This window comes from Onthophagus taurus, chromosome 2 (genome assembly GCF_036711975.1).
Source record: "Onthophagus taurus isolate NC chromosome 2, IU_Otau_3.0, whole genome shotgun sequence".
Lineage (NCBI taxonomy): Eukaryota > Metazoa > Arthropoda > Insecta > Coleoptera > Scarabaeidae > Onthophagus > Onthophagus taurus.
In genome coordinates this window covers 8,004,760-8,030,470 of record NC_091967.1, presented here as the reverse complement: position 1 = coordinate 8,030,470, position 25,711 = coordinate 8,004,760, and the positions used below count along the sequence as shown (strand labels likewise).

The following is a 25,711-nucleotide window of genomic DNA, read 5'->3' as shown; positions in this document are numbered from 1 at the left end:
TTTTTTTAATCTGTGTGCTTGTAATATTTAATTATGTAATATTAATTGAAATATATTAAGGCGCAATTAACCAATTTCTCTCTTTCATATTTACTACGCACTACAACACGAGAGCAACTATTTTTCTTTAAAGAACGGCTCATTAATGGGTCAATTTTAATTTCGTCGTTTCATAAATAAAAAAAAAACCTCTAATTAAACAAATAGTAATTAAACAGGGCGAGACCTAAAGAGTATAGTAATTTTAGTGATTGCACAAAAAAGATTAGATTCTGTAATAAAGGGGCAAAGTGTGGGGGGTGGGGGTGTATTTACACATTCTTTTTCTTCCATTTCTTTCACTTCATTCTTTTCAGGTTCTTTTGTGTTAAAGCTTTCATCACTACGACTTTTCATTTTTTTTTAAATTAATTTCACTTATTCAATGGACATCCTCTCCGTGATTTGGAGGTGGAGATGGATTTCTACCTTCATATGGCGCATCATCATCTAAAAAAAACAATCAATAATTATTATTTCAATTAATTTAATAAATAAGCTTAATTAATTTACCTATAACTGAACCGTAATTCGTATAATTACTATTGGGATACAATGGATTATTAAAAGGGGGCACATAACTAGCACTGCCACCATCAGTATCATCAATACCATCACTTTCTGTAACTGTCATTTCCATTTCTTCTTCATCGGGGGTGTAATAAAGCACCGGAGGTTCTGACGAACGTATCGTATCAGAAAGAGTCTCTTCAAGCATTTCTTCATCACCCTCAGCAACGGTAATCGTCGTTTCAGAGGGTTGTTCCAAAGGAATTTCAGACACCGCACAATCATCGACTTCTTGTATCACTTTTTGTTGTTGTATTTGTTGAAATTGCATTGATTGATTCTGAATTTGTTGCTGTGGGGGTGGAGTTTGAAGCGGAGGTAATTCATTTGAAACATCGCCGGAACCCGGAATCGGAAACGTCGGTGATGAAAGCGGTAATATTAAATTCGGTTTCGGAGGTGATGGAAGGTCTCGTTTTAAAATCGTTTCGACATTAATGGACGCTTAAAAATAAAATTAATATTAAATAAATCAAAAATGCTGACAATCATGAATTAATTAATTACCTGATTTACGAGTTTCAACATCCAACGTTAATCCTAAAGCTTTTTTAAGCCGCAAACTGACGTTTTCCCTTTGACGTTCAAGTTCGGTGGGTTCAGAATTAAAAGCTGATAAAACTAAAAAAGATAAATTAAATTAAATTTATCTTGTAAATAAATAATTTAGTTACTTTTTTGAGGTGGATTCGATGGTGGGGAAACTTCCTCGTCCGAAGTAGGACACGAAGTCGAACTTGAACTATTCGACCGATTCCGAAGCATTTTCGGAGACTGCGACTCCGCGGCCATTTCTTCAATTATACCCTCGTCTTGTTTGTCGTTTACATTAAGCTTTTTTCTTTGACGATATTCGGTTATCGAGAGCTAAAAACAAACAAATTAAACTCGAATCGTATCAAATTAACAAATCATTCATTTTTACTACATTTATTTCAAGAGTTAGAGTCCCATCTTGATTGATAAATCCCACATAAATCGTTGAAATAACCGTTTGGGACTGAGGTCAAGATTAAAATTTTCAATCTAATTCTACGATCCACTTCTAAATCAACATCCAGTATGCTTCAAATAAAGTAATACAGTAAAACTTTGATATATAACGAACTAACACGAAGAAGAGAATGTCGCGTTACATGAAAAATCATATTTATACCAACGACGGTAGAATCTAAGAGGACTATTACAACGCGAGAATAGGTGTATAACTTAAAGGACCGTTCGTGACGTCACACAACTACTATTTCGCACTTTGAATTATCAAATTTCTTTTATTCGGGTTTTGTAATGTTATTAGTTTGAGATTTAAAGTTCATAATCTAGTTTCTAGTTCTATTTCTAGTGTTAGTTCAATAAAAATATTCAACAACCTGGCGTTGAATAACAAATAAAACTAGAACTAACACTAGACCTAGAACTAGAAACTAGATTCTAGGACTAGATTCTAGTTCTAGGTCTAGTCACAGATTAAAGAGTAAACAAGATACGACGCTTCGTGTCGGCATCTTTGATGTAGGGCTGCCATTTTTTATGACCTTGAACGCTATGAACCTTTAAATTGTAATGGTTTGTTATTGTCAAGACATTTAAATTGGAATGTCTTATATCTCTTATCAGTTACTCTTTAATCTTTGGTCTAGTGTTAGTTCTAAGTTAGTTCATGATGAATAACAACTAAAACTAATACTAGGATTAGAATTAAAAGACGTACAGCTAAACCCGCATGTTTCTAGATCTAGTGTTAGTTCAATAAAAATATACAACAATCTAGCGCTGAATAACAATTAAAACTAGAACTACCATCTTGATTTATACATAATATAGAGAACTCAGGGAATACCCCAAGTTTATCTATGAACATAGAATAGAGCAACTTGAGGAATAACCAAAGTTAGATTCTATCTAACTTTATTAATATTTAGCTAAACTGATATTCTTTTTGTCCGTTATATCGAGGTTTTACTGTACTTGAGATTATGTAATTTCAAATTTATGTGGAATTTATTAATCACAATCCGCATAAAACCTTTACCTTTCTTTTAGTTGGTATAGCCTCCGGTTTCTTATTATCTTGAAACCCCAAAAAACTCAACGTTTTCTCAACCGTTCCAACTAAATGCTCGCTATTAAATAATGGATTTTGTCGATCGCGACATAATCTTGGATCTAACAAAGAAAATTCTTTCCGCACGAATTCCTGACTCGATTCAAACCGTGCTGTTAATAAAGGTTGTGTCGGCTGGGTATTAATTTGCTCGGTAAATTCCGGTTCGACCGTTTCGCTACTTTCTTGGTTAACGTTGTTAACGTCGTCTTCGTCTCCCTTTGAAACCATACTTTCCGTTGAAAGAGATTCTCGCGGAAGTCTTCGTTTTTTTGGTGGTGCCAAGGTTTCGCTGCTAATTGGAGGAGATTCCGGTCTGCTACTACTCGGACTATCACATTGATCTTCGCTAATAGCTTGCCTTAACCAACGTTTTTTAGCGTTAACTCTCGGTTGTGTATCGTTATCGCAAAATGTTGTTGCAGCTTGAGCTAAAGCGACTAAGTTTTTGGTTGGGGTATAAAAACCGGTTGCAGTATCATAAACACTCTCTGTTGGTGTAATACTTAACGATGGTGAAATAACCGTTGGTGGTTGTTCCGTGCCTTTATTCAACCATTCATTCATTAACCCCTTTTTTGTTTTTGGAAATTTAAATCCTGGTTCTAAAGGTTCAACTGCAGCTGCAACTAATAGACAAGCCGACGAAAGTGGTGTTTCGGGTGAAGAATTTGAATTTGAATCGATATCACCAACTTGTTCCGGGGAGCAAGATTTCGTTTCGTTTAAACCATCACCATTTGAAAATGCCAAAAGAAGACCAGCTGCTTTTCTCGGAGAACTCTGATCGATATTTTGATCATTCGGTGATAATAAAGTTTCATCACTAGATGTCGCATGAGCCGAATCCGCGGAATTTAAACGATTTCTTCTACCTTGTTGCGAATTTGTGCTTAATGTTCTTGTTCGGCCTTTCCGTTTCCGTCGTTTTCCTCGTCCCAAATTTTTTTCTTCGTCTTTTCCACCCGGTAAAGGTTCCGATTCTCTTCGGTTTGCTTGTTTTGCTTGATGTTCTTGTTTCCGCTGTTCTTGTTTTTCCATTCTTTCAATCGCTTTCATAATTGCTTGAAATTTTCTTTCCTCACGACTCAATTTTTTCTTGTCTTTTTCATCGGATTGAGCGGGTGATTCTTTTCGGTCTTCATGATCACTTTTTGCTGATGATCTTCGATTAACAACGGGGGGAGGAGGTGGTGGAGGTGGAGGAGATGAAGCTTCAACCATTGTTGTAGTCTCTTCCTCTTTAATTTCCTCTTTTATTTTAATCTCTTCAATTTTAACCTCCTCAATTTCAATTTCTTCCTTTTTAACCTCAACTTTTTTAATAACCTCAATTTTTTTGACGTCTATTTTTTCTTCCACTACATTTTCTTCCTTTTCGGGTGGTAAAGACGGTGGAGGTTCTTCTTTAACTTTAATTGTGTCGGAATTGACGGTGGAACTCGTTCTTCTTCCGCGCCGCTTCCTGTGCAGATTCACCTCGCCGGGGACTTGAATCCCATTCTTTCGAGACTGCGATTTTAACGCGCACGTTTCCGGATTACCGCACGCGCAACTCACTTCCGCCGTCGTGTTCACCGCCGCGACCAAGTCGTGAGATTCGTGCTTAATCGTTAATTCCACATCCTTTTCGACAGCCGACGCTGTCACAATGTACAAATGTAGGACGCCTTTCTCTATGCAATGCCTCAATTCCGCGTTCGGTTGACAGGATCGACGGACGAATCGGGCCACGTTTCCATACGTTCGTGTATCGACACACACTTCAGTATTATCTCGATTTAATCGATAGAAAAATAAAAACGGACCGGGTCGTTGTTGTCGCGTCGTTAAATTATTAACATTCGTTGATGTTCGGTGTTGCGTTGACAGCATGTATTTGCCACGAAGTTCGATTATGGGAGTTCCAGCATCTAAATCCAGCGTTGTTAATAAACATTTTGTGCCATTTGAGTTTGTTTCGAGTTTGCATCTAAAAAGAAAAAAAATTTGTCGTTAATTTTATACATTCAATAAACGTCAAAAAGATGAAAATTATTTCTTGTTTTTTAAATAATGGGAAATTTGTTAAATTTTTGTTCTTACGTGATATTAGAAAAATGTGGATAATCTTTAGAATAAGCTTATAACTCTTGACAATTTTCAACAATAACAATGCTGGGTTTTGAAAGACATCTGTCATTTATCAAAAAATATTTTGACTTTTTCACTGAAGGTCAAACTAATATGATCAATTAATTAATTCTTAATTAATAACCTGTTATTAGTCAAAGTAAACGTAATAATTCTATTCTGAAAGCAACTCTATTTTGTATATTTACGCCCACTTTTACCACATCTTGATAAATTTATCATATAGATGAATTAGAGCCAATGACACCGCTTAAAACCATTATTATGGTAACTATCCGCTAGATAGCTTAGGAGGTTAGTATAAGTGGGCCTTCATATGAACGTGGACGAAGAAAGTAATTTTAACGTTTTAGGATTTTTATGAATGTTTAAATTAAAAACTTGGGTTTCTCCCTATTCGTTTTGATAAATTCAAACAAACAAAGAAGAAAATTAAATATAAAGGGATCTATCAATATTTGTCTCAAAGTAGTGTTTTGGTCGCAAACGAACTCACTTAAATACACTAAATATTGTATCTAAATAATAGATCTCCCATCCTTAAGAATTATCAAATCATCTTTTAAAACTGTTTAATTTTGGCATGGATATCAATGTTGCGTCTCGGCTTAACTATTCTAAATGCAATTCTAACCTAAAACTTAAAATACAATTAAATAAGCGCACTTTCTTGCAAACAGTCAAGTTTTGGGTCGACATAGTATTCTTCATATGGTCGCAAACGACCGTGGCTTAATTATTTCTAAACTTGTCGCCGTTTTTAGAAATGTCTAAAGATACACTTCCAAAAGACTCAAGGGCTCAACTCAGAAGAGACTTCATTTATTATAAAAGAATACATGCATTTGGAGAACAAGGAAGAAGATTGTATTAATTTAGCTACTGATAGAGGGCTTCAAATCGTATTCAAAGAGAAAAAAGCTATTCGAGCTCTGGACTTTAATTTCATTTCCAATCACAAATCTCTATGAGTAACATTTTTCATCACTGTTTCAAGTTAAAAATTGTGTCATGAAACTGAAAAAAAACTTGTATCAGAAATGAGTGTTCACCATTCACACTAAATTCGTTTTTTATATTATGTTAAAATATTAGAAAAAATGTATTCGTGTTTATGTATAAAACTACGTTATTTATTTACTCTGTGCTCAAAGGTATTACTTAAACGGTATAGGGGTCCATGACCAACATTAACATGTCTAGTTGTTCATACATTGCTTGTCCTAAAACTCAAAGAAAACCTACCACACTTTAAAAAATCATTTTGATTAGAATGCGCTTAGATAAAGACGTAACGTTCTTGTAGACTATCAAATTTTGTATCGATATGTATACGATATAATAGATGTAGCGCAGTTTTCTAGAAAACAAGAATTTTTATTAATTTTCAAATATTGGCCAAGATATCTATGGGTTGCCCAAAAAAGTCTGAATTTTCAAGGATTCCGAAATCATTTTACGAACTTTTTAGCTCACTTTCAAAAGATTTATAAGCATTTTCTTCGACTTTGAAGAATTTTCAAACATTTAAAACGATTTTTAAAAATCGTCTGAGGACATGCGTCAAAATTTCAAGATTTTTCTTAAGATTTTAACAAGTTTCAAGTAATATCTCCAGATTATCAAAGATTTTTCTACTAATTTCAAGAATTTTAAGAAGATTACCAACAGATTTTCTGAGAATGTAAGGGCATTTTAAGTATTTTAGGTGATTTCGAAACTTTCCAAATACATCCATGAAAATGAGAAATTTTTCATCAATATATAAGTATTTCTGACATTAGTCTGAATTAGTACCGTATTTTGTAAATATTTTGTTGAGGTAAAGGAAAATCAAGTTTATAGAGTAGCAGTGAGATTATGGCTCAGCATGTGAATTAGTTTCCTTCAATATAATCTTCTAGCCATATTACATTGGCTTTTCAGATGAGGTTGTACTTGTACAAGATCAAACTGCAACAATTAATCATAAGAAAAATTATAAAAAAAATTTCAAAATGCAATTTAATTTTAACAACATTTGTTATTCTTTCTTCATTATACAGTCTCATATTTTAATATTAGTACAGTAAAACCTCGATATAACGGATTAATACGGGCAAGGGAGTGTCTGTTATAGCCAAAAGTACGTTATAACGGGAATTTCATATAACTCGCAATATATGAATGTAGTAACCATATTCGAATTCAAATTCGAACAGCTATCCACACCGTTGCGTTCAGTCTTTATATTTGAACAAGTGCACAGCTCAAAGGCCCGTTCGTGAAGTAAACGGTAAATAACAATTAAAACTAGAACTAACACTAGTTTCTAGTGTTATAGTTTTAGTTCAATAAAAATATGTAATATCTAGTACTAATTAGCGCTACCTAGAACTGTCACTAGAACTAACACCATACTTAGAACTAGAAACATTTGGGTTTAGCCATCTTAAGAGATGCACAGCTAAACCCAAATGTTTCTGGTTCTAGGTTTCATGTTAGTTATACTTTTAGTTCAATAAAAATATACAATCTAGCGCTGAATAACAATTAAAACTACAACTACTAACTTTATACATCATATAGACAACTCATTAAATTGATTTAAAAATATTTTGTCCATTTTATCCAAAGTCCGTTATAGTTCGAGGTTTTCCTGTAAATCACATAAACTAATAAATAGCTATGTCACTCTAGCCAACATTCCTAAAATATTGCAATTTTTGATAATATATAAACAGTCACTTGGACCAAGGATAAGTTAAGGGTTCAACTGTGAACTAATCACAAATACATAGAAAACTGAATGGGCAATTTAAATATGCTTAACTTAGCTAAATAGCTATTTTTCATAAACATTTTGTAACTTTAATAAAAATACAAAATTTACAAACCTTTGTACTTGCGGATCAACTTGTCCAGAAAATTCAGAATGAGCCCCATTAATCCTAATATTACTAATTCTAGCTCGCAATTCAGGTGAATAATGATTAGTAACGGCTTCCTCGTAATTATCAATCCACTGCCGCAACTGAGGAAGATGAGTTTTTTCATCATCACCACTTCCAGTTTTACATTGACTTCTCATCTTTCGTTTAGTTATTTTCCGTTTTAACTGTCTTTTCTCTCTCTCGCGCCTCTGCCTTTGTTTAATATCAACTTTCCTTCGATTTTTTCCAAGCGTGATATTGTTGTTAATCGAGGGATGATCGCCATCGGATGAATCCGAATCCGTTAAAACTTCTTTTAACTGTTCTTTTCTTAATTTTGCGTCGCGTTCTTGCACCTCTCTCATCCATTGTTGTTGTAAGGTCCGCGCTTTATGTCTGTCTGTTGGTTTGGACGGATCGCAAACTTCACACAAATAATCGTCGGGAACCTTTTTCGTTTTAACAACACATCGAACATGTTGCCAGACTTTACATTGATCGCACTCTATCATGTAACCATCGTCATGGATAAATCCGCAAATACACCTTGTAACGTAATCACCGTAACGATCAAATTGATCGTTGTCGTTAGCGACTGCTTCCGCTTCCGGAGCCGTGTCGGTTTCTTCTCCTTCTGTATCAGGTTTCCGGTCGGAAACGCAGCTTATATCAGAAGCGGCATCGTCATCTTGACTCACCGTGCTTTGTAAGAGGGAAGCGCTTGAAAGACTCGTAAGAGATTGATTTGTTGGAGTCAAATTAAATAATCGCTTTTTGCTGCTGCCTGGTGAATATAAAGACATACCAACGCCGTTGGGTGTGCTTGGATTCGGACTTGGAGGCACAGGCGAGTCCATTGGCAAAGTAGCGTTATAGTTATGATCCAATAACACTGCTTGGCAAACGAACGAGAGGGTGTCTAAGTTCGATTGAGGTTTGTACTCTATCTGCCGCGTTTCCTGTTGATGAGGACGCGGTTCTGAAAAGTACGATGGTTCGTATCTGATTGATTCGTAAGTCGATTTCGTACCTAACGTTTCCAAAATTTGAGCCGTAAGCGCTTGATTAAAAGTAACTTGATTAGTTGTCGTCGGTCTGTTTTGATATTGATGTATAAACGGGGTTGCTTTCTTCTTTGGAAGCGGTTGCTTTAATTTTTGAGCTTGAACGGCGTGTTTTCCAATGTAATTCGGTTTTCCAGGAACGTGTCTTTGTTGGCGCTGTTGTGGCGGGATTTGCCGCGACGGGCCGGGTTTTGGGAGAGCGTTTTGTTTCATTGGAGGACTCAAAGCTTTTAAGTTAGGTTTATTGGGAGCATAATTAAACGTCGATAAAGTTTTTATTTGACTCTTTGGGCCGGCGTAAATGATTTTTTGTTGTTGCGGTTTATCGGAAATCGGTTTTTGTAAAACTTGTTTATTTGAAACGTTCGCTATTGGTTTGTTTAGATATTTAGTGGCCCCATTTCCGACCGGTTTTTGTTGAAATATCCTTTGATTTGTGTTTTTGTTTAATAAAACGTTACTCGGACCAGCCGCCATCGCGTTGGGCATTATTACATTGCTAAGTATTTTTACTTTGTTTCCGGTAACCGGTCTTTGACCGTTCACCGTTTTTAATAACTGACCAGAATTTGATTGCATCACATTTGTGGAAGGAAACGAATTCGCCGTAAGCAACTTGTGGCTTTGCGGAACAACAACGTCTTGTTCGCCAACCGGATGGTTCTTCTTAACAAATACATTGTGTAATGTTGCTTTTTCAGTTAAAGGTTGCACAGTTCCGTTATTAACTGTCTCAATCTTATTGTTATCAGAATTAATAACACCTGAATGTATGGTTGGTTGGACCGCTTTAACTACTGTAATCGGAGCGGCGTTTACCAAAGTTATTGTTGGAGTCGATTTTAAAGTCGTCGAATTTACAAGTGTAATGTGTGAAGTTGCCGATGAATTAGCTAAAGACGATTTTACTACGGTTATCGGCCCTTGACCAGTATTCACCATCGTCAACAATGGCGAATTTACAATCTTCATTTGTGTTGTTGAAGTCACTGTACCTTGTTGTGGGTTTGCAACGAAAATTTTCGAGATGTTTTTCGAAGATACTTGTGGTTTTTCATTTTCAGCTAGCTCGGAGGAAGTTGTATTTAAGGTAACCGCCGGTGTCGTAAGCACCTTTGTTGTCTCTGAAAGATATTAGATTAAATTACATGGTATTAATTTTATGGTTTAAAACTTACCTAAACAAACACTCATGTCTGCAGAGTTGTACAATTCGTTGTATCCATCTTTTTGCAATAAAAACCCACCCCCTCCCTCGGTGTTTTCCTTTTCGCCTTCCAGATCACTTTTTTCTATAAGAAAAAATATAATAAAATTAAGCATAATCAAGATTTGGTTAAAAAAATTTAATTTTGAGGTTAGGATTTTGTTTTTAAAAATAACATCTCAAATCTCTAAAAATAATTGAATTATATTATAGTATCTTAAATAAATACATAAATTGAATACTAATTATTATTTTTTTGAAAATAGATGCGTTTAATTGAGGTTGAATTTAATCCAGTTGAAACATTTCGCTACAACTTGAAGTCTCCGTGGTTTGGTTGCTCGCCGAGGTCACGCATGCGCACTAAAAGAGGCCCGTGAAAGGAGCAAAACGGTGACAGCAATAGCGGGGCGCACTATACAAGCTTGTATCGATTGTTTTTTATTACTGTGGGCGTGATACAATTTAAAAAAGCATTATTTTGTAACAATTACAAAAACTAAACAAAAAAAAAGACTCCAATCTGACATATTTATTTAAACGTCAATTTGACATTTACGATTTTCATAGACTTTAAATACTAGAAAGTTCTACCAATTTTTTTGACGCTAAAATCAAAAACAATTCCGATTTTTAAGAATTTATTTCGTCGGCTACAACCTCGTTATATTATCACGTTAATATACGTTAGATAATGTAAAAATAAATTCAAAAAAAGAGACGAGACAAAAAAAGAGAAAAGTGGGGTACACGATACTAGCGATTCTGAAAATGTCGCTTACTTCAACACAATCAATTCAAAATGCAAAAGAATTCAACCATTTGGGGAAATGTTCAATTAGATCGAAGCCATTTTAGAAGCCCCCCGAAATACGAGTTCGCTCTCCCGGTATACACGCGAAGCGTAGACGTAAATATTGACTATTTTTAGAAAGTGGAAGAATGTAGACCGCGCTTTAATTTTGCGCTGCCACAACATTTTTTTTTTTTTCTACACACACTTTTTTAGCTTTCTTCCCGTTTCAATTGCCAAAAAAACCTACGTTGTAAACACCTCGTTTTCGTTATTAAATAATCGATTACGCGGTTTTTTCTCCACTATAAACAACATCGAAACTCTCCGATTTTCTCTCACTTATTGACATTTAACCGATGATTTTTTGGCGGCGAATCGACCGAAATACATCGTAAATTAAGGAAACCTTCGAATATCGCCCGATTTGTAGAGGATAAATCGAAAACCTACCTTAGATTGACAGAATTCAAACTGAACGTTTCAATCACCGATGTAAACACAAACATTTTCTGGCGAAAAACAAACGTTCACTGCAATTTATCTTGTCCATAATAGAACCGACACTATCCGCGCAATATTTTCACCAATTTAAACCACCACGGCTACAATAACACCATGTATTTCACGATTATTCTACAATTGATTCGAAAACATACATCTAAGCTAAATATGGCAGCCATATTCTGTACAAAACAAAGGAAATGTATCCAAGAAACCTGTCCAATAATCTCGAACCCTCGTCCGGTTTCCGGTCCACAGCTTTTAAAAATCCCACCAGATGGCGCGCTATCTTGCTATTCAAACGTTTACTTTAAAATATCAACTTTATAATACATCATTTTACAAATTTAACTTTATCACACATAAAACAAATCAAAAATAAACAAAAATCAGTTTAACCTTTTATTTAATCTCTCATTAAAAAGATGAATTTTCAAATATTTATCGGTTTCACCAAAAGATGGCTCTGAGTTGCGAAAAAATTGACATAACCTCTAAAATATCAATGAATTTCTCTCTAATTAATTAAATTGTTATTAAACTCAATAAATAAAGATACGGTTATTTTTTTAGATTTATTTTTATTTTAATAACCATAAAATTAACATATTTGACTAATTTCATTTCCGCCAAAATATTAAATACTCAATTTCTCATTAAAACCACATCTTTATTATTTCGCTGGTGGCCAAGTCCATTGATTTGGTGGAGGTTGCTTCATTAGAGGTTCCCAAGGTTTCCAAGCGAGCATTTTTCTCGCTAAAATCAATTCATTCTCAGCTTGAACTATCAACTCCTCAACTTGTCCACAACCGATTTGCCGCTCAATTGTAGCAACGTCTTTAACACACTTCAAAACTTCCGAACGCTCCTTTACTATTTGCTCCGTGTGTTTTCTGTACGCTGCATTTTCAGGCATTTTTTGTATGGCTCTCAAAATTTTCCCATACAAAACTCCTAGCGTATGATGAGGATTCGCGGCTACAGCTAATCCTGTTAAACCGGTTGTTCTTTTTAACGGCCCAGAGCACGACATTCTCTTCAATTCTCTTTATCCTTAATTCTTTCCGTTCAAGTTGTTATTATTCGTTACACAATATGACAGCTTCTAGGGATGTCTAAATGTTGGGGAATTAGGTTGGTCATCATGACTGGTTGTTATGGCAACGTAAATGTATTTGATATCAAATTGACAATGAGTCAAGAAGAAAAATATAATTCTCAATTATATATTGAGTCTAAAAGGTAATTGATTAATTAATTTTAATATGCTTATTAAAAAAAAACATTGATTATAGCGTAGTTTTAATTGAGCACATAGAAAAATTAGCAAACTTGTGTTTATCCCAAGATAATCTTATTGATTTATCAAAAAAAATCGAAGAGAATCAAAAAATTGAGCGAAATAAACCGGAAATAACCACAATAAGATCGATAGTTTATGAATCTTTATCAAAATCGATCAAATCTCAGCAAAATATGGATATTGAAAAAAGTTATGTTCAAGAATTAATGATTACGTCTCGTTCTACAAAGTTAGTTGAAAAATATTTTAATATTTGGAGGGCGAAAGTAAGAAAGAAAAAGCGACCTGATACAGGATTGATTAAAAAGGAAAAAATAAACAACTTTTTGGAGCGTTTAAAACAAACAACAGAACAAAAAATTGCAGAACCAAACAAACTCACAACACAATCAAAAAGTTCAAATAATTTAAGTTGTTACCAGATTAAGACGTCAAACGAAACGTTTAAAAATCGTCTAAAATCACAACAAGACGTTATTCAAAATCAAAAAGCACAAATAAACGAACAAAATAAGTTAATCGAAGATCTACGTTTGGGAATTATTCAAGAGGAAACGACGAAATCCTTAAACAACTCTCATTATGAAATTAGGGAAATTTTTCGGAGATGTTCCGGTAGTGTTCGTTGTAAAATCACACCCCCCGAAGCGAGTGAAAATAATGTTCACGTAATTGAATTAAGATGTAGTAAACCGCCAAAGTTATTTAGAGAAATGGAGAAAAGAGCTGAAGAACGTTCGTTGAAACGACAAATTATTAAAGAACGGAAACGGGTTTTGGATGAACGAAAACAAATTTTAGCTGCCGAAGCTGTTGAAAGAAAAAAGACCGTCGAGGAGGAGGAACGAAAAAAAAATTTAGAAATGATCAAAGAACGCAGACGACTTGAAAGTGAAACGATTAAAATTAAAGAATTAAAGCGAAAGGAGTATTTGGAAAAGATTCATAAAGCTAATAAATTCCATAATCGAAAGTTAAAATTAATGGTTTTTGATGGGATGAAAAAAATGATCAAAATAATGGAAGAAAATTTTTTTAAAGCCGAGTTCTATTACGATAATTGTGCGAAAAGAAATTGTTTTCTAGCCTTAAAAAAATACAGTAATCAAAAGATTTTTGAAAGGAATTGTAAAGCTGATGGGTTATTTCAATTTAAAGTTTTAAAAAAATCTTTTCAAGCTTGGAAAGTCTTGATTATTATGAAAAAACAAAGCTTACAAGTAGCTGAGGATGTTTTTGATATGAAATTACAAAGCAAAATGTTTTTAAAATGGAAACAATTTTATGAGTGGGAGCAAATCAATTATTTTAATAAGAGGGAAGTTGCTCAAAAACATTTTGAAAGGTATTTAATGTTTATATATACATTTTTTTTTTCACTTTGGTTATAGAATTTAATTTTGACATGATTTGAATTTCGTCAATTTTTATACAGTGAATTAAACTTAAGATGCAATATACAAAAATATATTTTCATAGAAACCAGGGCGTACATACTTACTTTGTCCCACATAAAATGCAACATATCAATATAATTTGACATTACAGTAAAACGAAAGTAAAGGAATAAAGTTATTTGATTTTTTAGTTGTTGCTTAGTATTTATGTAAATACTACAATTTTACAGCTGACTACTGAATTTTAGATGATTTTAAGTAACATTAACGAAATACGTGTCTTTAGTTATTTGAGTTTTTTATGAAAACGGCAATGTTTTTTAAAAAATAATAAGAGTAAAAAAGTTTTAGACTGAAATTCCACATTATATGAGGTAATAATGTATTAAATCCGCCAAAAGGCTAAAAAAATTTGTCAAAATTTAGGGGACCATCACCCTCAATCAACCCTTTGAAATGCCTCAATTGGTCTCAACTTGCTACCAATTAATACCCTTGGTACACTCATAAATTTAAGACCCAACTTTGAAGGCCAATAACTCCTCAGGGGTACAACTTAGTATACAGTACTCTACATGTCCCTGCTCTGTGTCAGTTCTTATGTAAACTAGACCTAACACTAGACATAAAACTAGAATGATTCCAAGTTCTGGGTAGTATTGCAAGAAATCTTTTCCTTTGCAATACTACCCAATGCCTGTACTATTAAGCTATGTGGACAGTGCAAATGTATTGTGAGTTATATGAAATTCCCTGTATAGGTTATTTGGTTCTCAAATTATATTAAATCTATATTAATTAATTTGAATTTGATTTTAATTGCTTTTTCTTTTAGAAAAATTTTAATACATCATTTTTATCTATGGAAATCTTTACCAGCCGTTATTCAATTAGAGAAAGCAAAGGAGGCAAAGAAACGGAAATGGAGGGAAAAAGTTTGGGAAATAATTCCAGATTATAAACCATATGGAGATGACTCACTAATAGTTGCTTAACTTTTATAATATTTCTTATATAATTATTTCATATTAAAATCATTATCAAAGTCATAGTTTTCATCGTCTTTGGATGATTCCAAAACTTTTTCGGCTAGAATTCGAGCTTGCTTTTTCTGTATTTTTTTCTCCTTTTTAAATTGCAATTTTTTTACTTTATTTAATTGCAAATTTCCCTCTAATTCCATGACGGGGTCAACTTTTTTCTTTCTAACCAACATAGTCGGTTTCTTTTTTTGTATTTTCACCTCCAATTTTTGAGGCAACTAAAATTTTAATAAAAACACTCATTTTATTCAATACTTTAAATTAATTTTAATTACCAATTCATCACTACCATCTTTATCCTGAACCATATCTTCACAAATAACAGATCCCAACGAATCAACTTGAAACGGTTTATTCGCCGTTTTATCTTCCGTTGATTTTTCAAGTTGAGACAAAATTTCAACTTCCATACTTTCAAATTCGTCCAAATTGAATTCTTTCGAGGTTTCTGATAAGATTTTTGCATCAATATGTGTTTTAGTTTCATTTTCTGGTGGTGTTGTATAATAACGGATTTTTCCACTAAAAATAAGTTATAAAAATATTGTTATTAAAGATTTTATCTTAAATTTACCTATTCCAATCATCAATTAAACTTCTTGCAGCTGCAATTAAATCAGGACGACCACCTCTTTTAAATCGCCCCATCCTGCTTGCTTTCAAGCTATAAAATTCATCTGGTGAATTATATTCGGTGATATCATACAATTCCATCATTTGTTGTTTAGTAACTCTTTGTAAAATGGCGTTAGCCGGTGTAACAGGGTCTTGTAGAGCTGAAACTCTAACAGCGTTCCTCAAAGAAGCACTTGAATCATTTCCAGTTGCAAAAACAATTCCTGGCGAATCCAATAATTTAATTTTAGAATCTAATTGAACTTCTTGCATAGATCTAAAATTATTAATTTAAAAAAATAATCTACTTTATTAAATTTCTTTACCTTGTAATTCCTGGTGTGGCTCCAACGTTACAAGCTCTACTTCTCTTTAAACTATTAATTAATGAACTTTTACCAACATTTGGTAAACCAACAACTCCAACTCTAATTGATGTTTTAATTCCTTTGTTTCTGCAATAATTCGATAATAAAGACATTAATAAGTCAGCACCAACGCTAGAAGAATTTTGCATTAATTTTTGATCTTTATTGGTCAATTTAAATTTGCGTTGACCCAAAGAATGGGACTGATTTTGAGTTGAAGCTTTAAATGGTATAGTTGGGGCTTCAGAACGTAAATATTTTAACCATTTATCTAAAATTTCCCTTGGAATTAAATCAGCTTTATTCAAAACAATAACTAAGCGTTTATTTCCTTTTGATTCTCTAACGGCTTGTTCCACTTGAACGCAACGTGTCCCTAAAGGATCACGAGCGTCGACTATTTCTAAAATTACATCAGCCGCATCAACAACTTTTCGAAATTCTTTATAATAAGCTTTTAATGAATTTTCTCGGTTATTTTCTAAATTTTTTTCTTTTGTAGTATCAAGTGTGAGAGCTTCATAAATCTTTCCTTTACATTCAGCATTATTCACCAATTTTTCTAATCCTCCTGCTGCAATATTTTTCGCTTCCTCTTCTTTTCGTTTTAATCTCTCAGCTTTTGCAGCTTCCCGTTTTTGTAATTTCTCCTCTTCTTTCTTCTGTTTTAAAATTTCAACCTCTTTTAAAATGTCTTCCTTAAAAGGGCATATATTCGGTATTTGAATAATCTCTGGTTTTTTATTTTTGGGACTCTTTTTGGTATCTTTTCGTAACTTTCGGTTATGTTCTCTGACTTTCTTTTCGACTTTATAACGAAGACGGGCTTTTTGTCTTTTTGATTGCTTCTCTAATGACATAGAAACTCGTTATTTTAATAATTTAATATTAAATAGTACTTACTTAGTTTAAATTTTGCCATTATTTAAGAGAAACAAACTTTAATATATTAAATAGACAACGTGCTTTCAGTTGTCAAGAAAAGAGAGGTTATGTTTTCTAACTAAAAGCGACATCTGTGACTGATGACTACATTCTATTTTTATTTTATTGGAATTATGTAAAAGAATAAGTCATTTTCTTTAAATAAACCATACATTTCAGAGTTTATACATTTTAAATTGATATTTGTCAACTTGAATTATTTCGATATTTATCAATCCCACATATTTTGAACGTTAACCAGCGACATCTGTTATTAGTATGTTCTATTTTTGTGTGACCTTTTTTTGAATATTATTCTCAAAAAATGAGTCATTTAATTTTAAATAAACTCAGCATAAAAATAAAGTTTAAAGTGATGTTTTTTTATCAATGTTTTGATTTAAACTTGTTGTAATTTTTGGCTTCAATTTTTTTGGATATTTAAAAAAATTTGGTTGGTAACCTTGAAAATTAAAATGTTGCTTTTTTTGAGACGCAGTTTATTGAAATTGAATATGAAATAAATGATAAAATGAAAACGATTCGATTTGAAAAACGTTGATTTAAATGGTACGAAACATAAAATTCCCTAAAACGGTAAAATAGCAATTTGCATTTTAAATTTTTCAATCGACGATGAACATAATAGCATCAACAATAACAAGACCTGTGAGTTGTTTTTCTGTTCTAACGATATTACGACGAATTAACTGCACCCCAGCTATAAATATCCAACGGTTTCCTTGAAAAACTAACCGCGTAAACAACCGCGAAGAGAAAGTTACTCTCTAACAGTTGGTAATAAACGGCGCTGCTGTAACACCTAACCTATGTTCGGCGTATATTTTTGACAGTTTCATGTGAAACTTGTGAAAAATGATTTATTTAAAGTGTCGCGATTAACTTCGATGTGCGTTTTTATGGCAGAACAGACAATTTTTAGGTCTCCGTTATTAGTACGGTACTAATAAAAAAATGGCAGTGGCAAGTTGGATGCTTGGCAAACGTAGTCTACGACCCAAATATAGTCGCAGTGAGTTTTATTTCGTTATTATTAAGAACCCCTTTTTATTATTTTTTTTTGAATTCAATCACGTATCAATTTAATTGTTTTAGGTCAACAAACTAACTTGGAAGACTATGTCAAATTGGATCTTGAAATAGGTTAGCTTTTCCAAATTTTTTTAACATAACCTTAAAAAACATTTACACATAACCTTTAAATTCTTTTGATTTATTCTTTTTATTTTTTAGATCCATATGAAAACGCAACTGAAATTCTTAAAGAACTGACAAAAAACACGACTTTATCAGAAACTAAACGACTGAATTATTTGAATGCGTTTGTTAAACTCACTTTACATGTTAAAAGAGATATATCTATATTAGGATTTACTGTAGAAGATATATTAATATGGTAAAAGTAATTAAAAAGTGTCTATATCAATATTAATTTGTTTTTTTTTAGTTTACGAATATGTGTTGTAAACGAAATGACTCAAGTGCGATCGGGTGGTTTTCGTGCCATCCGACACGTTCTTAACTCAGAAGAAGACGTCGTTCAATTTAATAAGCTCCTATTCCCTTATTTAATAGCAAGATCTTTTGATTTATTATTAAAAAACGACGTCGAACGTATCGAGGCTATGAAACTCGTTCGAAAAGTGATGTTCCTCTCGCCCAATAATTTCCATGTGGCCGTTTCTCGTAGTTTGGTCGCGTTCGCTAAGGGCGGTATCGAGGAAAAAGATCGTATGCTCAGGGCTTGTCTCGCGACTCTCTCAGAATTATGTGTTCTTAACCCAGATGTGTTCATTGCTTCGGGAGGTGTGGCAGCTATCACTAGGAATTTACTTGAATGTCAAACCCCTAGAATTGCAGAGTCTTTATGTGGCGTTTTACTTTTGCTTTTGGATCGACCAATTACTAGGAATTATGCGGCGGTGGATTTACATTGTATTTGTGCTCCTTATTGCGATTTTCATTATAGACATGGATGGATGGATAAAAATAGGTACGTTTTTGTTTGTGTTAAAGTTTAAAATGATAATTTTATTTTTATTTGTAGGGATGAACGTGAATTAAGATTTAATTGTAGTCGCTTGGCTCTTCTTTCGTTATTACGAAGCTGGTCTGGTATTTTACATTTATGCGACCCCTTTGATAGTAAAGGTTTTAAAGCGATTGTTGATGTGCTTTACTTAAATCAACTCGAAGTTAGGGTATTATTTAATAAAATCCTTCTGTTTTTTTATTTAATTAAAATTGCATGTTTTTAGAAAGCCGTATTGGATTTACTTTATGAATTATTAGGTCTTCCCCAACCAGAATGGAGTGATGAACTATCTGTTGCTTTAACAGCTGTTGACCCCGCTGAACCGCAGGCGGCTTGGCGATTAAATGAAGGGTTTATTGTCGCTGAGGGTCGAGCGGTTCTTCCTCATTTAGCTAGAACAACTCCCAGCATAACCGATATGCATTTATCATTGCTTTTGTATTGTTTCCTGGAGGCTGGACTTTTAGGTGCATTAGTTGAAGTTATTATTACAAGTGATACATTTATTAGTGTTCGAGCAACGGTTTTATTGGGTAAAAAACTTTTAGGTTATTTTTTTTAATATATTAAAAATATTTATTTTTAGGGGAGCTAATAAGATTAATACAAGTAATGTTACCTCCAGAATGTTGTAACTTAAGTCCGGCGCTACCCGATTTATTAAAATACGCGGTTACAAATAAACCCCAAGCTTTAAGAGCGATTACGGCTTTACAACAAAGTCATAAAATGTTGAGGCGACGTCCGGCGAGTTACAGTTTATATTTGGACTTTATTTTACAAAGTGGGAATTTTATTAAAACGTCAAATAAGATTGAATGTGGGAAAAAGTATAAAGTGGGACAGTTAAAAACTAAGTTATCTCAATTTGTTTTAAAAGAAGACGATTTTATTCGAGATTCGTGCGTTTTGGTCAACAAGGATCCCCACTCGTGGGATTGGGGTTTAGTTAAAGTATTATTAAAAGATGAAAAGATCTTCAAGATTGATGTGACGGAGACAACCCATCGGAACTTTTTAAAGCGTCTTATCGATTTTTATAAACCAACGAATCATTTGTACTCTCACACCGATTTAACAATAGAAAAACGTTATTATACTTTAGTTGGAATTGAATTAATTCAGTGTTTATTACGATTGGATGACGATTATTGCACAAGATTATTACACGAACTTTTTGGAGACATTTCAAATAACATTACAGCTATAACAAGCAACAAAAGCCCTCATGATTGTCTTTTTAGTCCGTTACATATGGGCAACACACAATGTCAATCGTATTTTCTATTTATTGGAAGGTTAGGAAGCGCTGCAAAAGGAGTTAGGATATTGCAAAATTTAACTATTTTTGAACAGTATGTATTTATTCATACAGGGTGTCTCAGCAAGACCATTCATTAGACGTTTCTGGGGTTCTGGCCAAAATAAAAATTTGAGAATTCAGATTTAAGTATTATCAATTGCGTTCTCTTTGACAACATGATGGAGTATGTTTTGGCGCTGAGAACGACTGTTTAGAACATTTGGTCACTTTACTATAGCACGTTAATTTTTCGAAATTTGGAAGTACCATAACTTAATTTTTTTAAATGTCACCCCCCATAATTCATTACTTAGTCGTCTTCGGTGTCCCATTTTACATCTTTTATGTCCCATATGTCCTATACCTAACATTAATAGTTTAGGAGATAATTAGGGTTTTTTGAACAATACGCACATCATATCGATATTTAACCTAGTGTGCCATGGATAACAAATGTTTAATGACTAATTGACAAACGTCAAACTTTGATTTACTTTCAAATTAATTAAAAAAAAAATAAGTTCTAATGAACGGTCTCGTTGAGTCATCCTGTATAAAGTATTAATTTAAAAATTTAATTTGGTTGTAGATTACAGCAGCTAGCATCAACAACAAATCACTCATGTTATGTTAAATTGATAATATCCTCATTAGACTACAAAAGTGATTCCCCATCGAAACAATTACTCTCAAGTGTATTAATTTGTCGCAATGAAAACTCAAGATTGTACGCGACTCAATTCCTTTTAATCTTATTAAGAGCTGGAGTGCCGGATTTCGCTTCGTGGGGAATCGAATTTCTCGCTAAACAATTAAAAGACGAATCTCGCAGCATTCGATTGGCCGCTTTAAACGTTTTACATGAAGCATGCGAAGTGCCTCAGTGTTTAGATAGTTTGGCGAACATAAATCCGGATTTGTTAGGTGCAATGGGTGAAAAAGGATTGTTTCTTTTGATTCGATTCTTATCGACGACGGCCGGATTTCACTTGTTAGAAATGAACGGATTTGTTTATAAGGAAATAACAAGATGGAATGAAACGTTTAATTATCGTTATGTACGTTTGGTCGAAACTGAAACTTCAGATGCTTTAACATTAAATCAACGCGGTGAAGATGGGCGTTATGATAAAAGGACTAGTTCTAATAAGCAAACGATGAAAAAAGATGTTTTTTTACCACCACACCTTTACGGGCAGTTAAGTTCACATAAAGAAGGATTTAGGATACTTTTAGAAAATATCCCTTTTGATCACATGACTCAGGTAATTGAAATTGGTGGTTATGCAACCAAATATACATGAATAATTTTCTAACCTCAATTATTGGGAGGCTAATTATTTTTTTTTTATTATTAGGCTTTAGAGGTCGGTAAATGTGATACTGAGGATGATATTTTAACGTTAAAAGCGTATTTATGGGCTTTAAGTCACTTGGGTAGCTCGAAATTGGGGGCGGAGGCTTTGAATGCAAAGAATGCAATCACATATATTGTACACTTGGCGGAAAAATGTGAAGTTTATTCGATAAAGGCGACTGCTTTTTATTGTTTAGGATTAATTGCAACAACAAAGTTTGGGGCGGATTGTTTATTTAAATTAAGTAAGACGGTGACATAACCTCAAATTTTTCTTTAAGTTTATTGTTGTTTTCTTTCAGGATGGGTTTCGAGTAGACACGATCGGCATGATCGTTGGCCTGTTATTGAAGATGAAAATTGGGAGGATGAAAATATTAAATTACCATCTTATGATATTGCTTATCGATCGGATTCGGAAAGATCAAGTGATAGATTGTTTCCATTTGCTGAAGAAACAACTACAGATACAAGTATTACAACTGATGATGAAATCTTATTTATGGGTGATGCAGGTAAAAATCTCCCAATTATACAGGGTCATGCACGACGACCGTCCATTAGAACTATATAGAGAACTAAATGAAGTGGGGGTTTGATAATTTGTGAACTTATGATGTTTGATACGATCTTTATATTTAAATTTCCTGCTCTTTCTAATGGCGTATAATACGCTGCGATCACCCGTATGCACAAGTACGTTTTTATCCAAAAACTACTAAACTTACACGTTTTAACCACTTTTAAACCTTGTTGGGGTCGATAACATTCTTATATAACCAGGAGAAAATTCAAGAACCATATCTATCATATCGAAAATTTTCTGCAATCACGCGTTTGCACAAGTATGTTTTTGGTCAAAAACTACTAACGTTATGGATTTCTGTTTCTAGTTAAATCCTATTTATGACTGTGCAGGGTATGTTATGATGAGCTGAGTCTGTATGTATGGGATGTAATCACAAAATCTCCTTATTTTTTTGCGTATAATACGCTGGTGAGGGAAAAAATTGAAGTTGTCATTCAAAAAAGCTAACTTTTTGAGTACTTGTGCAAGCGCGTGATAGCCGCGTGTTATAGAAAGTTGTTTAGAGAAAGAGCAATTAAGTGTTTCTGCGTGTAAGGATATATATTAAGGGTGATTTAAGCATGACGATAGATATTGATCGACGAAAACCCGGATTAAGATAGTTGAAAGAGCGCTCTTTCTGACTGTGATAACAGTTTTTTAAAATTCGGTTTGATAACAATTGCAAAAGGGCTTGAAGTTAAGAATAATAAGGTTAAATAATAAGGATATCAGATAAGAAAGTAGATAGGAAATTAAGGATAAAAGTTTGTTGCCATCGTCGCATGGGTCATTTTTAATACAAACATGGACCAAAAACTGTCAAAATTACATGGCTTTCTTTCCTAATGTGAGCGAAACTACAATAAATAGGTATAGGAATATTTATAGATAATTTGTAGAGAATTAAATTCCCTTTCGGGTAGGCTAATAAAATATGGGGCGTTCCATTTAAAATTTTCGACTTTCTCCCCATCGAATATGGAGAAACGGTAATTCAATTTTTGACCATTCTGTATATGATACTCTGATATAACAAATGAAAATCTGTTTGACAGTATCTGAAGAGTAATCCTGCCAATTTAGAGCTTTTTTGACGGAACGTTGGCTGGGATATAGGGTTTTAAAGAGCATGGTGAAATTTGCCAAAAAAAACTTAAACTCAAATAACTCGAAAACGAAAAACGCTAGGTGCCAATAATATTTATGAAAGTCAACATATTTTTTTACGTACAATTAAAAGGTGTAATAAAAACTATAGCATTCCATTTAAAATAACGAAGTTATAGTCTACTTCCGGTAGACCGGAAGCTGGATGCTACCAACATTTCAAAACTGTACGAATAGTGTTACCTAGAAAAGTTCTAACAAACCAGTTCCGTGAGATACCTGTATACGTGTAGACGATTGTCGTGGATGATTCTGTATATATTTTTGGTTATTTAATTTTAGAATTAACTTCGGACCAAAAACGTTCCCAAACATTACCAAACAACCAATCTTACACTCATTTTCACGTGCGATCTTTATCCGAGTCAAGAACTTATGATGCTATAACTGGTGTTGATCATAAATATTCGTTTTCAAAACGAGTGGGCGGGGGCGATGTGAAACGAAGGGAATTATCGGGAACGGAGTCGACCTCAGGGGTTGGCTCAAGTGAATCCGTTGTAGGAAAAAATATTAGAAAGTAAGATTAGTAAACGTTTTTGATTCACCTTATCATTTTAATTAATTTTAGTGATCGCACTCAAACTTTAAGCCCGATTCCAAGCTCATCTAGTCTGCTTACTTTGAAAACTGAGAGAAATCGGAGATATTCCGAGTCTTCAAAACAACAATCCATATTAAGTAAATAAATAAAAAAATACATAATTGTAATTTGATTATGATCGGTATTTTTAGGTATTACCCCATCGGATAAATCGACGGTTTCACCGCCAAGTAGTAGTTGTGGCAAGCCGAGTTATCAAGATTTAAAAGGTTATCGAGAACTAGCTCGGCTCAAATATCAAGATGAACATTCCGATTTTCTTCGACATTTTCAATACCGTTTTAGCACGTTACGAAGTGACAAAACAAGCGGAGGGGGAGGTTCGTCATATTCGACGAGTACAACTTATGATGAGTATATGGAAATTTTCGGTGGAGATAAAAGATCCACCGAATTATATCGACGACCCGTGCGTCACGATGAAAAACATTCGTCTCGAAGAAAACGGTGTTATATGGGAATTTGTCTTCCATTGGAATTGGGGAATTTATTTCCAGAGAGTAGAAGTTTAGGTAGAGGGTTGGTTCGAAGTGGTTCAGGTACAATATAAGAACGATATTTTGAAATAAGAATTGATTAGAATTAATTTTATAGAAAACGGAGCTGATACAATGATTCGAAGAAAAGTTGATATAACAATCCATAATAAAAAATTATGTTTTAAATGTTCACAATTAAGAAATTTAAATTTAAGTAGGTCATCGAGTATATTTAAAGGTAAAATTAATAATTTGTAATAAATTTCATTTACCACTTCATTTTTAGCTCAAAACCAATCCATGTCAAAATCGGAAGATGAAATCATCGTCGATCAAGAAGAAGCGTTAAAAACCGAAATACTCCTTCAAATCGAACGTTTAGCAAACCCGTTATTTACAAAATCAGCTAAACAAACGTTATTATTACAAAAGCAAAAAAATCCGGATATTTTTAAAGATATGTGTCTGTATTCGGACGTTTGCCGAACGGTTTCAGAAAACGTATACCGTTTAGGACCGAGGCGAATTATTCAAGAATTATTTTTGGATGTGGCATTCGATTTTACGAATACCGACGTGGATGCGATTTTAGCTAAAGAACGGAATTATTACGATGACGTCGTGGTTGGTGGTTGTTGTTCCTTGGTGGTCTCGGCAACCAATAAAAATGTAATTAAGGGTTTTGATGTCGTAACGAAACCGACCGCGCTTAAAGAGGCGACGATCACCGAGTGTTCTACTAAGACTGAAAACGTTCCCGTAACTATACGAACCTTAGATAAGCTTAAATTTACTTATAATGAGAATAAATTTCCTATTAAGAATCGAAATGATGATGAGAAACAAGTTATTAAATAATTATTAAAAAAAAATAAGATGAAAAGGAAAAAAAATAATTTTTTATTTTCTGTTTTTATTGATTATTTTTTTTAATCCTTTAATGCACAAATTTGTCTAAATGTATTTAAAATCGATTTTATGCATGATTTAAGCATCATTGATTAGTGAAATTCAAATAAAACAACCTCCAAAAATTTACTTATAAACAAAGATTTTCTATGCAAATCAACTTTTTTTACCTATAATTTATTAAACAATTTTTTAAATAGTTAATGTGCGATAAAGGATTAAAATCGAATCCACTAAGTGCAATACATAAAGAGGTATGATTGATGTTTGTTGTTAAAAGAAAAAT

The 25,711-nt window shown here is 33.3% G+C and overlaps 5 protein-coding genes across 7 annotated transcripts; 2 read left to right on the top strand and 3 right to left on the bottom strand.

Annotated features, from left to right (window-relative positions):
* Positions 1–335: 335 nt before the first annotated feature.
* LOC111427643 (SET domain-containing protein upSET) lies at positions 336–11,582 on the bottom strand. Of its 2 annotated transcripts, XM_023062883.2 has the most exons (9): positions 11,276–11,582; positions 10,001–10,114; positions 8,789–9,946; positions 7,723–8,737; positions 2,642–4,685; positions 1,284–1,476; positions 1,117–1,230; positions 553–1,053; positions 336–489 (listed from the first exon to the last, which is right to left on the bottom strand). In XM_023062883.2, exons 2-9 carry the CDS (start codon positions 10,014–10,016, stop codon positions 422–424), a joined length of 5,109 nt encoding a protein of 1,702 aa, XP_022918651.1. In that variant the 5' UTR covers positions 10,017–10,114; positions 11,276–11,582; the 3' UTR covers positions 336–421. The 2 variants fall into 2 exon arrangements, with proteins under 2 accessions (XP_022918651.1, XP_022918650.1); XM_023062882.2 differs by having other exon boundaries at positions 7,723–9,946.
* Positions 11,583–11,887: 305 nt separating this feature from the next.
* On the bottom strand, positions 11,888–12,455 carry LOC111427241 (NADH dehydrogenase (ubiquinone) subunit ND-13B). The gene has a single exon (XM_023062263.2). It carries the CDS (start codon positions 12,360–12,362, stop codon positions 12,000–12,002), a length of 363 nt encoding a protein of 120 aa, XP_022918031.1. The 5' UTR covers positions 12,363–12,455; the 3' UTR covers positions 11,888–11,999.
* LOC111427240 (coiled-coil domain-containing protein 191) lies at positions 12,376–15,078 on the top strand. Of its 2 annotated transcripts, none has more exons than XM_023062260.2 (3): positions 12,376–12,571; positions 12,625–13,977; positions 14,865–15,078. In XM_023062260.2, the coding sequence occupies exons 1-3, from the start codon at positions 12,441–12,443 to the stop codon at positions 15,022–15,024; spliced, it is 1,644 nt and encodes a 547-aa protein (XP_022918028.2). In that variant the 5' UTR covers positions 12,376–12,440; the 3' UTR covers positions 15,025–15,078. The 2 variants fall into 2 exon arrangements, with proteins under 2 accessions (XP_022918028.2, XP_022918029.2); XM_023062261.2 differs by having other exon boundaries at positions 12,492–12,571; positions 12,630–13,977.
* LOC111427239 (Nucleostemin 1) lies at positions 15,016–17,069 on the bottom strand. Its single transcript, XM_023062259.2, has 5 exons — positions 16,959–17,069; positions 16,014–16,905; positions 15,647–15,964; positions 15,348–15,594; positions 15,016–15,290 (listed from the first exon to the last, which is right to left on the bottom strand). The coding sequence occupies exons 1-5, from the start codon at positions 16,975–16,977 to the stop codon at positions 15,048–15,050; spliced, it is 1,719 nt and encodes a 572-aa protein (XP_022918027.2). The 5' UTR covers positions 16,978–17,069; the 3' UTR covers positions 15,016–15,047.
* Positions 17,070–17,864: 795 nt separating this feature from the next.
* On the top strand, positions 17,865–25,468 carry LOC111427291 (rapamycin-insensitive companion of Tor). Its single transcript, XM_023062352.2, has 15 exons — positions 17,865–18,012; positions 18,096–18,143; positions 18,234–18,396; positions 18,448–18,993; positions 19,048–19,201; positions 19,259–19,568; positions 19,622–20,390; positions 20,928–21,603; positions 21,697–21,940; positions 21,998–22,210; positions 23,716–23,953; positions 24,005–24,114; positions 24,169–24,576; positions 24,632–24,754; positions 24,803–25,468. The coding sequence occupies exons 1-15, from the start codon at positions 17,955–17,957 to the stop codon at positions 25,372–25,374; spliced, it is 4,632 nt and encodes a 1,543-aa protein (XP_022918120.2). The 5' UTR covers positions 17,865–17,954; the 3' UTR covers positions 25,375–25,468.
* The last annotated feature ends 243 nt before the right edge of the window (positions 25,469–25,711 follow it).